The 17,493-nt window shown below is 38.9% G+C and overlaps 1 protein-coding gene across 2 annotated transcripts in view; it reads left to right on the forward strand.

Annotated features, from left to right (window-relative positions):
• LOC128208236 (usherin-like) overlaps positions 1-17,493 on the forward strand; it is a 58,500-nt gene that overhangs the window by 31,898 nt on the left and 9,109 nt on the right. For both annotated transcript variants that reach the window (XM_052911712.1, XM_052911713.1), the window contains exons 36-56: positions 2,686-2,836; positions 4,294-4,433; positions 4,756-4,892; positions 5,219-5,354; positions 5,857-6,153; positions 6,325-6,543; positions 6,839-7,030; positions 7,393-7,641; positions 7,831-8,043; positions 8,247-8,449; positions 10,470-10,678; positions 10,974-11,073; positions 12,690-12,835; positions 13,036-13,166; positions 13,299-13,486; positions 14,008-14,158; positions 14,316-14,519; positions 14,741-14,938; positions 15,139-15,293; positions 15,469-15,667; positions 17,324-17,431. In XM_052911712.1, coding sequence (XP_052767672.1) covers positions 2,686-2,836; positions 4,294-4,433; positions 4,756-4,892; positions 5,219-5,354; positions 5,857-6,153; positions 6,325-6,543; positions 6,839-7,030; positions 7,393-7,641; positions 7,831-8,043; positions 8,247-8,449; positions 10,470-10,678; positions 10,974-11,073; positions 12,690-12,835; positions 13,036-13,166; positions 13,299-13,486; positions 14,008-14,158; positions 14,316-14,519; positions 14,741-14,938; positions 15,139-15,293; positions 15,469-15,667; positions 17,324-17,431 — 3,726 coding nt within the window. The remainder of the gene's footprint in view (positions 1-2,685; positions 2,837-4,293; positions 4,434-4,755; positions 4,893-5,218; positions 5,355-5,856; positions 6,154-6,324; positions 6,544-6,838; positions 7,031-7,392; positions 7,642-7,830; positions 8,044-8,246; positions 8,450-10,469; positions 10,679-10,973; positions 11,074-12,689; positions 12,836-13,035; positions 13,167-13,298; positions 13,487-14,007; positions 14,159-14,315; positions 14,520-14,740; positions 14,939-15,138; positions 15,294-15,468; positions 15,668-17,323; positions 17,432-17,493) is intronic.

Here is a 17,493-nt window from a genome sequence, read left to right on the forward strand (position 1 = left end):
AAAAACCTTTTGCCTACAACATTGTTTATTAAGATCATATGTCTTGTTTTTACAACGATTGGCCCCTAATGCCAGAGGTTTGAATGTAATGACAATACACTAAACACGCGTTATATGTCATCGTCGGGTACTATAAAAAGTCCCCCTTCTTTTACGTTATCTGTCTATGAATCGGCTGTAACACCAATGTGTTGTCTTGGCTGCAAATTAAGCTGTTTAGCATGGCTCAAATCGCCGTGATGATATGAATGTCATGTGTAATGTTGTTAAATATTATGTGCTTTAAAATGGTTTCCATGTTTCGATACAATGTTCGTGCTTTGAAATATAAATGTATAGTATAGTATAGCGTTTAAGGATATATTTCCTCTATTGTTGTACAATAGATGAGTCAAATCCACATATATTTTCGTTTTTTTATTTTAGTTGGTTTGGGGTTTCAATAGTTATATTTAGCTGGGAGTAGTATTATTGGTCCCAGTATTTAGTCAATTTAGAGGTTAATCTCAGAACGAGGCTGCATGTCCTACGGAAAGACCCTCCATTGGCGCAAAACCCTATTTGACTAGGAATCCATCTAATTTCACATTTTTACAAATATAAAGGCAAATTGAAATTATTCGATATTGTTGTTTGTATGTTTATAATGTATTGCTTATTTGTTCCTGAAAATTGACAATTTCAAATACTCATTTGGGGATATATAGGGTCCACAGCGGGTACTGGCTACAACAAATTTCGGGATAAAATACCCCGGCTAATACTTTAGCGAAATAGTTGTTTACCACATCGTATACAATATGTATTTTGGTATTCAAATTTTCAAATATTCGATCGAAAGAATTACCGAATATTCGAATATCAATTTTACCATTCATTTGCATCCCTAAAAACTAGGTCACCAGGTCAAATTAAAGGAAAAGATTGTTAACACTATAGAGGTCACATTTATGACTGTATCTTCAGGAAACCTGGTCAGAATGTTAATCTCTAGGTCAAGTTCGAATCTGGGTCATGTGTTGTCAAAAACTAGGTCACCAGGTCAAATTGAAGGAAAAGCTTGTTAACACTCTAGAGGTCACATTTATGACTGTATCTTCATGAATGTTGGTCAGAAGGTTTATAATAATATTCTTTAAGTAAAGTTAAAATCTCGGTCATGTGCTGTCAAAAACTAAGTCATTAGGTCAAATCATAGGAAAAGCTTGTTAGCACTCTAGAGGTCACATTTATGACTGTATGTTTATGAAACTTGGTCAGAATGTTTATATTGATTAGCTCTAGGCCAAGTTCGAATCTGGGTCATGTGTGGTCAAAAATTAGGTCACCAGGTCAAATTTAAGGAAATCCTTGTTAACACTTTAGAGGTCACATTTATAACTGTATCTTCATGAAAGTTGGTCAGAATGTTTTTATAAATAATCTCTAAGTCAAGTTTGAATCCGGGTCATGTGTGGTCAAAAACTAGGTCATTAGGTCAAATCGTAGGAAAAGCTTGTTAGCACATTTATGACTGTATGTTCATGAAACTTAGTCAGAATGTTTATATTGATTAGCTCTAGGCCAAATTCGAATCTGGGGCATGTGCGGTCAAAAACTAGGTCACCAGGTCAACTAATAGGAAAAGCATATTAACACTCTAGAGGCCACATTTATGACCATATGTTCATGGAACTTGATCAGAATGTTATTCTTGATGATCTTTATTGGATCAGGTGAGCGATATAGGGCCTTCAGGGTCCTCTTGTTTGTTATTAACATAAGTGACTTAAGATGCCCCACATGTGATTTTAAATGGCTTTGGATGCTATCACAAATTTACCTGGAGTAACTTTTCCTTAATGGGGTAAATACTTTACTATCAAACAAGGGATGTACATAAGGGAGCAGGAAATCATTAATGTGAAATCATTGATATTAGTGGGACATTTTTTTTGTGGGTTGGGTATTCCACAAATTCAAGATCCCAACAAAATTGGACCTGTAATTCTCAAATTAAACTGCCTACATAGAAAGGTATACATGTATAACTTCATGAAACATGGTAGAGGCTTAGCAGTGTAAGTATATCATTGTTTATATTACTATTTATCTTTTATCTATGTTATATAACTTCAATGATTATGAATTAAAGGCAATTAATTGCATTCAATGTTTTTTTAATGATATTGCAAGAACATTAAAAAGACTGATTATCAACCTCCTGTACAGGAACATGTAAAGCGTGCTGATTATTAAACTTGTGTGGTTGAACATCGCCACTTGACTTTGTTTCTGTGATTAAACATTTAATCAATTATTTATGAGCTGCACCCTTACTGTGTTTTCACAGTTTGCAAAAATACTTAATTGACATTCAATTATTTTATATCCTTGATGTGGGTGCATTTTTTATCCTTACTTTACCAATCAAGCAATAATTGCCATGGGTATCTGTGCTAATTGGCAAATTGTCCCACTGTAGCAAGTGTCATAATCTGCGTAACGTAAATGATAAAGAGCACAAGAATGGCGCGCAGTGAACTTGCAGACATTTTAGAATCGCAGTTTCAATTTTATTTAAATAAAAAAATGAAAATTTACGAATTTAAAATCCCACAAAATTTAAACATCTTTTGTAACAGATGGGTCTTTGCTGTGACTAACTGAGTTATCATATACATGTATTTTCTCCCTTGTTTTCAGCCCCAGATGGAGTGAAGCCCCCAGACCTGCTTTCACAGACACCGACAACCATCACAGCAACATGGGTTCCTGTTGGGAGGGAAAACTCGATGGATGCTGCTCTCTACATTCTGCAGTTCCGGGAGAAAACGGAGGGTGCCATCATTGAGGAGTAGGCTTAATCTTCTGATCATTGTATGGAAAATTGCACTGAAATACAAACCTGATATCATGTGTATCTCAGTGGTGGCAATATAAATATCATAAATGATTAATTGATAAATCTTAATCATTCTAAGTTACTCTTTTGAGTTACATGTACAATCAGTTTTTCCAAACAATTTTGATAATTTAGCAGCATGAAAAGTGAAATTTAAAGTATTTACAGCGTATTGACTATTTATGTGTGTTCAACTTTTTATGCCCCCTTTTGAAAAAAGTGGGGTATATTGTTTTGCACATGTCGGTCGGTCGGTCGGTCTGTCTGTCTGTCGGTCGGTCGGTCGGAATACCAAATGGTTTCCGATCAATAACTTGAGAACGCTTTGACCGAGGGACCTCATACTTGGTATGTGTATTGGTCATCACCAGCAGATGAACCCTATTGATTTTGAGGTCAGTGGGTCAAAGGTCAAGGTCAGTGTGACCTTTACATGAAAAACGGTTTCCGATCAATAACTTGAGAACGCTTTGACCCAGGAACCTCATACTTGGTAGGTGTATTTGTCATGACCAGCAGATGAACCCTATTGATTTTGAGGTCAGTGGGTCAAAGGTCAAGGTCAGTGTGACCTTAACATGAAAAACGGTTTCCGATCAATAACTTGAGAACGCTTTGACCCAGGGACCTCATACTAGGTAGGCTTATTGGTCATGACCAGCAGATGAACCCTATTGATTTTGAGGTCAGTGGGTCAAAGGTCAAGGTCAGTGTGACCTTTACATGAAAAACGGTTTCCGATCAATAACTTGAGAACGCTTTGACCCAGGAACCTCATACTTGGTAGGTGTATTGGTCATGACCAGCAGATGAACCCTATTGATTTTGAGGTCAAAGGTCAAGGTCAGTGTGACCTTAACATGAAAAACGGTTTCCGATCAATAACTTGAGAACGCTTTGACCCAGGGACCTCATACTAGGTAGGCTTATTGGTCATGACCAGCAGATGAACCCTATTGATTTTGAGGTCAGTGGGTCATAGGTCAAGGTCAGTGTGACTGTAAGCTGAAAAAAGGTTTTCTGATTGTCCATATTTTATTTTCTTATATAGTAGACAGTAGAAATTTATATGTCACTAAATGCATGAGTTGAAGTATCAGTTTTCAGTGAACATCTAGTTTAATTATGCCCCCCTTCGAAGCAGAGGGGTTATATAATTGCTTTGCACATGTCGGTCGGTCTGTTGGAAGACCAAAGCTTGTCCGAGTGATAACTCAACAATTCCCGGACCTATGGTCATCAAACTTGACATGAAGATTAGGTATGACCAGTAGATGACCTGCCTCATATGCATCCAATGACAAATCAGCTGTCATTTCAGTCCATGCATATTTCATTCAATTGTCCAAATATTTCTGGCAACTTGGCGCTCAGGGGGCATAATGTTTGACAAACATCTCTTGTTTCAGTATATTTGGACCGACCACATCATTTACCTATACGAAGGAAAATCTGGTAGCCTATAAGGAGTATGACTTTAGACTGGTTACAGAAAACTCTAATGGTATGACACAATCAGACTGGGTAACTGCTACAACCAGACAAGATCGTAAGTGCAATATTCTGTAAAATATCATAAGTAAATATATGAGGTATGAACATGAAGTATATCAAAAAAAGCATCTTTTTTCCCCAATGAGAAATCAAATTTCACCCTTGTTATAAGCATTTATCAAAGGTCCTAGAGCTTTATAATGTTAAATTATTATGACTTCATTTCATACATTAAATAGATAGAAGTATGTTGAATGGTCTGGAATTGGTGATTTAAGTCAAAAATATCATTTTTAAATCTACCGCATTTGTTCCAAAATTCCCCCATCAAATAGCTGCAGTCCCTTACCCTTTCAGTAGAGAATGCTTTTTTGCAGGTCCAGCTGGTTTTCGAGCCCCAACTGTGGTGGGTACGGGTCCCCGGTACATTGACATTGTGTGGACACTGCCAATCACACCAAACGGCATCCTCACTGAGTACCAGGTCTACCAGAATGGACAATTCTGGGAAACTGTGAGTGATGTAGTGCCATAATGTGTTAAAGTTTTTTTGTACTTTCCTCTCAGTAATATGAACAAGGACTTTAATAATAACTGTTGGAAGCATTCTGCTTTATGTAGTTGTCATAAAACTTGTAAAAAAATTGTCATTTTTTTACAAAATGAAATTGATTACTTGATAACTTTCACAATGACTAACTAATCAATTAGGTTGTAAATGAAAATCATAATGAAATACTAGTTTACTAAAAAATAAAATTAAAACAGTCCACAGTACATTTACTTTCTTTTATCTGTTACTCGTTTTATAATTGCTTGTTTTGTGCGTTTTTTCCTCAGACACCCAGCAATACAACCCTACTGCGTGCTGACAAACTGATGCCATACACCTACTACACATTCGTTGTGGAGGTCTGCACAGAGGGCGGATGTACTCGCAGTTCCCCCTCCACTGCAACTAGGACCCTCCAGGACTGTAAGTCTGCTTCACTGGGGTATATAGTTTAAGCCCGGAATTATAGATATTCTAGTTTTCTCAAGCTAATCATCCGGTACAAATAAAATTATACTGTTTTAATGTACACACGTAACTTCAGAAACAATAGAGTCATTTGTCTGTTACATGAATTTCAATAACCCTTTATTTGTACCAGCATGGGAAAACCAAGTTATGTGAATTCCGGGCTATATATATTGTAGCCTTATATGTTAGATATATATAATACTACACATATGTTGTGGAGGTTTGCACAGAGAGTGGATGTACTGAAGTTCCATCTCCATGGCAACGACAATACTCCAGGACTGTAAATGGGTTACGCAGGGCTGTTGTGTAACTTTAAAATATTAAAATATTTAGAAATTTTGCTTGGTATTTGATATAATTCCCTAGTTTTGGGACTTTATGTGTATTTCTGTTAATACCCATGCACATTAAAGGTAACTTTTTAAGAGAATATTCCTCTTCATTAAAATAGATCCAGAGAAGGTGCCAGCCCCTTTAGCTGTATCTAACACACCAGCCTCCATTGATATACACTGGCAGCCGCCGGAACTTCCAAATGGAGTAATCTCCCTGTACACCCTAGAGAAACGCCTGGCGGGCAAGGTCGACATAACAACCATTGTCTCAGTGGCGGCAGACTCTGAACTTAGATTTGTGGATCAGGACAGGTCCATATCTCCTTTTGAAGAGTATGAGTACAGGATCATTGTGAGCAATGGGGCAGGGGAGGGAACTAGTCCGTGGACTTCAGTCACCACCATGTCATCAAGTGAGTTAAACTGTTAATAAAATTTATACAGTGGTTTTAATTAATTTCAGAAGTGACACCATCATATTAAGATGTCAATGCTTGCTGAAGATGAATAATATGCCATTGCTTCTCCCTTTTTTATATTTGTGGTCTTTTATATTAATTTTTATGGTTTGAATTTGTTTGCAGGACCTGCAGGTATTATGCCACCAACAATTAAGATTCTGGGCCCAACTGTTATGAATGTGAGCTGGCAGCCGCCTCTACAGCCCAATGGGATTATTGAGTTTTACACAATCCGGCTGCCAGAGCCGAGTCGAGAGATCCGCAATCTCACTGCCCTGTCGGTGATATTTAACGACCTGATTGCCTATACGGAGTACTCTGTCACTGTTACTGCTTGCACAAGTAAGAAACTTGATGTATTTCATCCTTTTTTTATCCTTGACATAAATGTTTACACTTTTGTAGTTTATCATTGTTTATTGGCCTATAATAAATGTATGCATCATTAAGACAAAATGCTGTTGCTAACTTGAGTCCTTCAGTTTATTTTTTTAAAGAACTGTCAAGTGCGAACTCATACAGGTTTTGTTTCTAATTTACACACATCTTTCAACACAGCAGCTTCTCAAAACATAAGAAATGCTTTTTAATGGGTACACATGTGCCATATTTCAATGAATTTGCTATTAACCCCAAGGTGGTGGATGTACCCAGAGCTACCCAGTAAATGTTCGTACCCACGCCACGGTGCCAGAGGGTCAGGACCCACCAGAGGCCACGCCCGTCTCCCAGTCCATGATTTCCCTTGTTTGGCACTGGCCAAGTAAACCCAATGGCCCTAATATAAAGTTTGAGCTGTCCAGGAAACTTCTCAGGCAGCCATTGGATCGTGAGTAGTAATAATGCTTATGTTTCAGAAATACAACCTTGATGTTAAAAATTAAACAAAAACACAAGTATTCTTTTATGTCAAGCTAGAAAAACCAAAGAGTATCTTTTAAGCCTGTCGGTTTTAAAACTTTTCCAAAGATTGCAAAAACTTACATCATTGCCATGTCTCAAAAAACGTTTTATTCACATTGAAGTTGGTAACGTGCTGTCAGAGACAATACACAAACATGTAGCAATGCCAGTAAGTCTGGCTTTAATAATTGTTGAGTTATACAGCAAAAACAGATGGGCATTGGCATTCGCTCTGTGGCGCCCTCTTTATGTTTTCTGTGTATGAGTTATGTATAATTAAATTTGCAGCCAATGTGAACACTGACAACACGGTATGGGAGAGGATCTACGCTGGTACGGAGCTGTTCTACAATGATCGAGGGCTTCCCATGTTTGCCATGTACAGGTATCGGGTGACCGTCTACAACGACATCGGCCTGCTGACCAGTGATCCCACACCTGAGGTCATGACATTTGGAGGATTCCCACGACGCGCTGCTACGGTTACAGCTACAGCCATCAGTCACCAGATTGTCTCTGTATCCTGGGTCACACCAAGTAAACTTAAAATACATTATTTCTGGCACAAACAAAATCAACAGATTAGTTCCACAATTGACAAGTTTGATGTTTTCTACTTAAGCTTTATCAACTATGCAATTATCACACCTACACACATTCATGTTAATATGTAATTTATCATAGTACAATATATTGAACAATTAAACTTTTCAACATCTCCTCTAGGTGAGGTGGACTTGCAGGGTGCGGTGACCCAGTACAAAGTGGTACTGCATAGTCCCTCAAGCAACCACACCCAGACCCTCGGCCCTGCGCTGGACATGACAACCTTTCCCGATCTGACCCCGAACACCCAGTATACAGCTCTTGTCACAATCACCATCAATGGTGGGGCCTACATCACCAGTGACCCTGTATATGTAACCACACTGGATGGGGGTAAGAGATTATCTGGGTTTTGTTTGTATAAAATACAGGGATAATAATCAAGATCATATTACATCATGCAATTATTGATGATGCCATGTTCTACTTATTTTAACATGTCTTTATTCTTCAATTTACCAAAAAACATTTATTCAACACTTTCTTTTACTTACTGTCCAGTTTTAAAACCGTACTTTGAATGATGACTATTCCAGCGCCAGAAGGCATAGATACACCAACCTTGAGTATTGTGAGTGAGTCAGCCATCCGTGTCTCTTGGATGGCCCCTAAAACCCCTAATGGGGCCATAACGGGCTACAACATTTTCAACAATGGAGAAAAAATCGAGACGGGGCTTAAAATGCCGGGCTCATATGTCCTCACAGGGCTCAGACCCTACATGGTGTATGAGATCCGGGTACAGTAACATTTATGACAGATATTCATAAGAATGTCTTATTTAAACACAGTCATGAAAATTCAAATTCCTACTCAGTTTAAAAACAGAATAACACACAGAAAACAGATTTTTATGCCCCCAAAGGTGGGCATATTAAAATCGCACCATCCGTCCGCCTGTCAGTCCGTCCGTCCATGTGTCCGGCTCAATAACTCGTGTGCGGGCTGTAACTTTCCCTTGTATGGACAGATTTTAAAATAACTTGCCACAGGTGTTCCACATACTAAGACGACGTGTGGCGTGCAAGACCCGTGTCCCTACCTCTAAGGTCAAGGTCACACTTAGGTGTTTATTCACAATTGAGTGCTGCATATAAAGACATAGAGTATAGGTTGTCGTGTCTGGGCTGTAACTTTTCCTTGTATGGACAGATTTTAAAATAACTTGCCACATGTGTTCGACATACCAAGACGACGTGTCGCGTGCAAGACCCGTGCCCCTACCTCTAAGGTCAAGGTCACACTTAGTGTTTATTCACAATGGAGTGCTGCATATAAAGACATAGAGTATAGGTTGTCGTGTCTGGGCTGTAACTTTCCCTTGTAAGGACAGATTTTAAAATTACTTTCCACATGTGTTCCACAAACCAAGACGACGTGTCGCGTGCAAGACCCCTGTCCCTACCTCTAAGGTCAGGGTCACACTAAGATGTTTATTCACAATGGAGTGCTGCATATAAAGACATAGAGTATAGGTTGTCGTGTCTGGGCTGTAACTTTCCCTTGTATGGACAGACTTTAAAATAACTTGCCACATGTGTTCCACATACCAAGACGACGTGTCGTGTGCAAGACCCGTATCCCTACCTCTAAGGTCAAGGTCACACTTAGGTGTTTATTCACAATGGAGTGCTGCATATAAGAACATAGAGTATAGGTTGTCGTGTCCGGGCTGTAACTTTCCCTTGTATGGACAAATTTTAAAATCACTTTCCACATGTGTTCCACATACCAAAATGACGTGTCGTGTTCAAGAACTGTGTTCCTACCTCTAAGGTCAAGGTCATACTTAGTGTTTATTCACAATGCAATGCTGCTAATAACGACACCGGGTATAGTTTGGCGTGTAACTTTCTCTTGTATGGACATATTTTAAAATAAGTTGCCACATTTGTTTGACATACCAAGATGAGGTGTCGCGTACAAGACCCATGTCCCTACCTCTAAGGTCAAGGTCACACTTAGGTGTTTATTCACAATTGAATGCTGCATATATAAGGACATAGAGTATAGGTTGTCGTGTCCGGGCTGTAACTTTCTCTTGTATGGACAGATTTTAAAATGACTTGCCACATGTGTTTGACATACCAAGACGAAGTGTCGCGTGCAAGACCCATGTCCCTACCTCTAAGTTCAAGGTCACACTTAGTGTTTATTCACAATGGAATGCTGTATATAAGGACACGGAGTATAGTTTGTCGTGTCCAGGCTGTAACTTTCTCTTGTATGGACAGATTTTAAAATAACTTGCCACATGTGTTTGACACACCAAGGCAACGTGTCGCGTACAAGACCCATGTCCCTACCTCTAAGGTGAAAGATACACTTAGTGTTTATTCACAATGGAATGCTGAATATAAGGACATAACAGTGTAGATTGTCAAGTATGGGTGGTATTTTTTTATGTTCAGAGGCAATTTAAAATAACCTGCTGTATGTATTTGACACGTAAAGATCAACTTTTCATGTACTGACATTGTCATAGGTCAATGTCACTTTCGGGGGCATTTGTCACATACTGTGACAGCTCTTGTTTAGAAGTAATCTTCCAGAATCGCAACAGTGGGATGGCCCTTGTATGGTTTAAACTTGACACTGGAAGTTAATATTTATGACAGTCATACTGTAGTTTAATGATGTGTTAGCAGACCAAAACAGTGTAAAGATATGAAAACAAAGATTACTTAGTCGCACTTAAAATTATGGCTAGGAATAAACTATTAATGGGATGATTGTTTAAACTGTTTGTTATATTTCAGTTGGAGGTGTGTACAGTTTTTGACTGTGTGAAATCAGCACGGGTGTTAGGCTCCACACTCGAGGCTCTGCCCCAATCAATGGCAGCCCCGCGAGTGCTGCCCCTGGACCCACACCAGATCACTGTCATGTGGCAGGCCCCCATCCAGCCTAACGGGATCATATTGCGCTATGATCTGTGGAGGAGAACCATCAAACAGTGCTCAGAAATGTTAGGGTTTGGAAAATCATAGTTGAGACACATTTTTCCTGTCAAATAAGAAGCTGTAGTAATTTAACAAGGTTTTGCCATTTTGAGTTAGCAAAAATATTCGTATTCGTTGGGGTGTTTTAAAAAAGGTAAAAAATGAAAAAGATGAAAAATGGATGTTTTTCTTTTTAATTTGACTGAATGAAAATGTAGCCCCCTGAATATCTTCTTGGAATATACATACATCCACTTGAGCACAGATTATGAGATTGTCTGTGTTTTAAAATTAAGATGTGTTTGTACTTTACTTTTGCAGCCCAGTGACGACCATTAGCCCTGAGCTGACCAAGTGTACGTACGTCCAGTGTGGCATCCTTCAAAACCTGTGTGGATCCACCTGCTACTCAGGGGCTAAGGTACAAATACTTCTACTATACAGATACAACTGTGGAAATAAAAGGGCATAGTCGGCTTTTGCAAGTTCATTTGTTTATATTTAGGAATGCAGAATTAATTTATGGCTCAAAAACTAGAGTCCAATAATTTCTTCTTTACAGATACAACTGTGGAAATAGAGTCAGCTTTGGCGAGTTTATTTAAATAGTAGGTTGAATTTGATCACTTGAAACATTCTTAGTACCAAACAACCTACCGCTACTTTAAGTATAGTTGAAAATGTTTAAAGCATCTTCAGACAACCTATAACAGAATCAAAACAAAAACAATATGGGGGAAAATTTAAAAAAACATGCCAAGAGCATATTTTTGCCTAATGGATATGGTGCTTGACTACAGACCTAGAAGATACAGGTTTGAGCCCTGCTGCCGGTGAATTACATATATATATTTTTCTAATTTTTGTTTTTATATTATTATTTATCTGACAAGAGTTTATATTTGATTACATGAAAAAAGCTGACAATACCCCTTTTAAAACCAGTTAAAGACAATGCCTTTTCTCCGCTGTGGTTCAACTGCCATGGATTATTACATGCTTAAATACATCCAAAAGTACAGCCATAAAATTATTTTTTATAGCCCTTGTAAAAGACAGGAAGTACAGATGTGATGTATTTAATATGCATTAGACTTCCTCTAACAAAATTGTAAGATAATGCATGCTTGAGAACATCTCCTAAACTGGAGAATGTATTGCTGATTTTAACTATACAAGTGTGTATTCTGACCAGGTGTGTTGTGACAGAGTATGAGATGGGGACTGCTGAGGGGTGTATAACCTCTTTATTTCTTTGCCCCAGGTGTGTTGTGATGGATTGTTACATGAAGCCAGGTCAGGGTACCAGTGTTGTGGCAGGGAGTATGCTGGTATGGGCTAACATAGGAACACTGCTGTAGGGGTGTATAACCTCTTGTTTTCTTTATCTCAGGTTTGTTGTGATGGATTGTTACATGAGGCCAGGTCAGGGTACCAATGTTGTGGCAGGGAGTATGCTGGTATGGGCTAACATAGGAACACTGCTGTAGGGGTGTATAACCTCTTGTTTTCTTTATCCCAGGTGTGTTGTGATGGAGTGTTACATGAGGCCAGGTCAGGGTACCAGTGTTGTGGCAGGAAGTATGCTGGTATGGGCTAACATAGGAACACTGCTGTAGGGGTGTATAACCTCTTGTTTTAATGACCCCAGGTGTGTTGTGATGGAGTGTTACATGAGGTCAGGTCAGGGTACCAGTGTTCTGGCAGGGAGTATGCTGGTATGGCCTAACATAGGAACACTGCTGTAGGGGTGTATAACCTCTTGTTTTCTTTATCCCAGGTGTGTTGTGTTGGAATGTCAATGAGCCCAGGTCAGGGTACCAGTGTTGTGGCAGAGGGAATGCTGGTATGGTCTAACATAGGAACACTGCTGTAGGGATGTATAACCTCTTGTTTTCTTGACCCCAGGTTTGTTGTGAAGGAGTGTTACATGAGGCCAGGTCAGGGTACCAGTGTTGTGGCAGAGGGAATGCTGGTATGGTCTAACATAGGAACACTGCTATAGGTGTATATAACCTCTTGTTTTCTTTGCCCCAGGTGTGTTGTGATGGAGTGTTACATGAGGCCAGGTCAGGGTACCAGTGTTGTGGCAGGGAGTACGCCAGTATGGCCTCACCCAATGACATCTGCTGTGGTGGTGTCTTCTTTACATACAGGCAGGACCATGCCTGCTGTAATGGAAGGTTAAACATTTTTGCATGATAGTGAATAGTATTTATGATGTGATTCAACACATCTGATCTGATCGGCTAAAATTAAACACAATTTTGTAATTTGCATAAAATGGAAGTCATTATTAAAATGTAAATTTAATATAAAAGAAATGTGAACATTTTCATGTATTTTGTAAAAATGTATTTGGATGACTCCTTACTCTTGTCAGGTATGACCTTGTGAGGTTGGGGGAGATTTGTTGCCCTGACAACACAGAGGACAGGGTTGCCATAGGAACAGGAGATGCCTGCTGTGGAACTGTTCCATACTTAATGAATGGCTCCCAAGTCTGCTGTAATGGTGAGAATCTATAAACCATATTGATGAAATGTTAAACATGTGATTATATGGTTTCATGTTGACTTTTGTCATCCTTGTCGAAAAACTAAGTTAAAGTTAGATCATTAATCTTTGTGGTGTTTATTATTTTAGGAAAATTATACGAGAGCCATGGTGGGCAGTGTTGTGGAGGTTCCATGGTTACCAAGGAAATGGTGTGTTGTGGGGGTCCCATGGAGGGGCAGGCATATACGCCACATGAAGGGATGTTCTGTTGTGGGCAGGCATATATACCAGAGGATTCCAGTCTCTGCTGCACCAGTGACACAGGACATATTAAGGTAGCCTTTTGCAAACATGGTATGAACCCACTGCCTTGTAGATTATTTGGCAACTACGGCTGTGTCTTGCATAGGTCAGAGAGTATTGGAGTTTAGCAGGCTGGTTAGCCCAACCAGTGGGTTCTAGATTTGATTGGTGGACTGGTCACATACCATTTTGGCTTTGTGACATTTGGCACCTAAACAAAGGTGGGTCATCCGTTAGAGTGCCTCAGTGCATGAATGGGGCGATCAATTGAGAGGCGCAATTCCACATTGGAATTGGAACCCCACATTCTTTCAGTTGAAGAAAGTCATAGTAACTTGCACAGGAAGAAGTCAGCTCCTGGTAGGCTTCTTGGCCTTTGACATACCAATTACTGAACATTAAAAGCATACAAACAAAAGTCTGTCAACCTTTTAATTGAATTGCAGTAATGGAGTTCTTTATTCGAATTGAAAGATCTAATACTGAATGATGCCAGTTAGATACAAGTGCTGAAATATGACCTATTTCATATCAGTGCATAATATTATTGCAGGTACATAGGTATTCCAGCCCAGCGGACATGATCTCTGCCAATGAGAAGTGTTGTGGCCTAGAATTGATCTCTAAAGGCCTAAGCTGCTGTAACTTTGTTGGCTATAACCCTGTCTTCCAGTTCTGTGCCGACATCTCCAGCCAGAACTCCGGTACAACAATAGAATAGGCACATTATTTTATTATGAAAATATATTGACTTAAATTGTTTGCGCGCATATAATTAAAACTCTAACATATTTCACAGCCAGCAATATTACCTTGTCATATCTGGAACAAATGATAATATTGATGCTTTAACCTTTCCAGGGTGTGGTTCAGGCACTGTTTGTTCACGGACAATGAAGGATACTGCATTCTGTGACATGTGTGACTTTGACCCCTACACCTACATGTGTGGTTCCATCACAGGTTACCATAGCAACATTCCTACCCCAGCACCACGGGTACCCAGCGATGACTGTGTTGTCAGTGTGGAGAAGATTTACACTGGGATGAACACTGACTTCCTTGGTATAACTAGTTACTAAAGAGAATAGAATTATTAAGAACTTTCATGTTGTTTGCCTTAAAAGTAATATTAAACAAGCTGCATATTGTACAAATTAAAGGACATTTTTCACTATAATCCTTCTATTAATTTTTTTGTAGATGATATTGATCATTGTACATGTAAGTTTTGTTCTTCTCATACAATAATTTCCTGTATCTTTGACATAACTTCAATGCCTCAGATGATGGACTGAAGCCCTTCTCCTTGTATGAGTATGCGGTTTCCGTGGTGAACAGTGCAGGCACCACCCAGACTGACTACACCCGCATCAAAAGCCTGCAGGCCCCACCAGAGGGTCTCCCAACCCCTAATGCCACCCTGGACCCTAGACAACTGTACATGATATTCCTCACCTGGAGGCCTCCACTACAGCCTAATGGTAGGGAGCGTTGGGGAGATATATGTTGAGAAATTATTAGTGTAAGAGAACTTTGATCTTGCAATTAAAAAACAAACAAACCAGAAAGCAGCGCAGAAATTAACACTTAAGATTTGACCTTGAATTATTTACAAATTTAGTCTAGTTCCCTTTACCTTCTAGACCCAATGTATTACCTTGTTCTACCCTCTAACTTGCAGGAGAGATACTGCGGTTTATCCTGGTACGTGATGGGATAGAGCTGTATCGGGGCCTGGACCTGGCGTACACAGATGACACAACCATTCTACCATACCGCTCATATACATACATCCTCACAGCGTGCACCATCGCTGGCTGTGTGGACAGCCCCTCAGTGAGTTATGTTACCATGTTTTTTGCACATAATTTTTTTGCTCTTTCCAATAATAGATTTAATAAACCCATAAAGCTGAGATCGTAAATAAATGTCATTTTATTTTTGTAATGCTACAATGTTAGTTTTACATAAGAGAAGAGAGAACAGCAATTATATGTATGATCTGTTTTAGATCACCGTGGCAACAGCCCAGGCGGCCCCTGAGGGTGTCCAACCTCCCCGCCTCCAGGTGGTCAACTCGACAGCCCTACGTGTAGTCTGGTCCCCGCCCGACATCTCCAACGGCATCATACATATGTACATGGTGCACTTTATGGGGGAGAATTTGGACATGGTGTACAACACCTCTGAGCTCAACATTATCATAAATGGTAAGGCTATTGTTTGGCTTACATAATGATATTTGTTTTATTGATTGATTGGACAAGACTAATTTTAGGTAATTTTAATAATTAAAGGGCCATTACTCTTGAGTGACCCAAGGGATATGGCAGGTTAACAAACTTGTAAAAAATATTCCCATACACATTGGTGCTCTTTGTTAAAGGATTTATTGTGTTCTATTGGTTTTTATGAAGTTTGGCTTTTCCAAGATGTTGGCAATGATAACATTTTTCTCGCAAATGTACAACAACGCATAAAAGATCAGTATATTCAGGGCTGGAATGGAAGATTACAGGATTCTACCAGGGCTAATTTTTATAGATATATAACTTGTTTTAAGCCTCAGCAATATTTGGATGTAATAAATATTAGTAAATTTAGAATAGCTTTAGCAAAATTACGAGTTTCCTCACATGTACCAGACCTGTATCAATACCCATACATGAGAGAAAATGATTCGAATGTAATATTTTAGAGGACAAATACCATTTTGTTATTGAATGTCCATTGTACAATGATATTCGAAAATCTTTATTGTCATTTTATTATTTAAGACATCCTAGTATGCACAAATTTATAGAGTTAATTAACACCAAAATTGAAGGAACATTGAAGAATTTGAGTGTATTTTTTTTACAAAGCTTTTCACATTATGTCAAATAGATGTTTTGTAAGAGTCTAGTATAATAGGCATCGTCATAAAATTTATAGGTTGATATGTTACCACACAAGTACATATTATTTGTAATTGTCACCATTGCGCACTTTATGCCTCCTACGTCTACGACCTTCTAGTTTATTATAAATAAAACTTGAAACTTGAAAACACATTCTTATCAAATCTAGTGATGATCAGACAAAGGTTTCTAAAGTAATTGATCGGACAAGACCGATTTTAGGTAATTTCTATAATTAAAGGGCAATTACTCTTGAGTGACTAAATAGACATGACTGGTTATCAAACTTGTCCAAGATATAATGCCAATACACATTCTGACTTGGTGATGATTGGACAAAGGCTTCTAATGTTATTGAGCACACAACATACTGAGTGCAGCCCATCGGCCCATCCGTACACCACGGATAAGACGTTTTCTTAAAACGGGTGTATAAAGACCAACATGTTTGGTTCACATTTTCTGCCAATGCTAGTAGAAGTATTTTCAATTCACTTATTCGTCCTTTTAGATTACAGATCATTCCTGTACTGGATTATTATTTGCACCTTTTTACAACCAAAATGTATACCGGTACTTAAAGTGCCATTTACAGTGTCATGTCTTAGTTTTACATAATCTGCCTATGATCTTTTTACGAACATAAGTAATGACATAAATCAACACATTTCATACTTTAGAAGCCTTTTTCCAATCATCACCAAATTTGGTCAAAATGTGTATGGGAAGAACAACTTGGTCAGGTTTGATAACCAGCCGTGTCACCTCAGTCACTCTATAGAGTTACAACCCTTGAACTGGCAAAAACTGGCTTTACAGTGTTGGCTATTTTAAATTTGCCTTAATGTGCGACCACTTATAACCAAACTTGGTGTCCTAAAATTTGGTTAGGCTTTTTTTTTTGTGACAGTTGGCACTCTTGTTTACTTTTGTCATACCTTTTGCATACTTTTTTTGGTTCTCCAGACCTGCTGCCACACAGACAGTACAATGTGTCAGTGACGGCCTGTACCGAGGTGGCCTGTACCAACAGCAGTATGGTCACCATCCTCATGCCTGAAGCCGCTCCTCAAGGTGAATAGAATCTCATTGACTGGTTATACTAGAATGGAACTGTGCCTAATTGTTACAGATTG

This window comes from Mya arenaria, chromosome 11 (assembly GCF_026914265.1).
Source record: "Mya arenaria isolate MELC-2E11 chromosome 11, ASM2691426v1".
NCBI lineage: Eukaryota > Metazoa > Mollusca > Bivalvia > Myida > Myidae > Mya > Mya arenaria.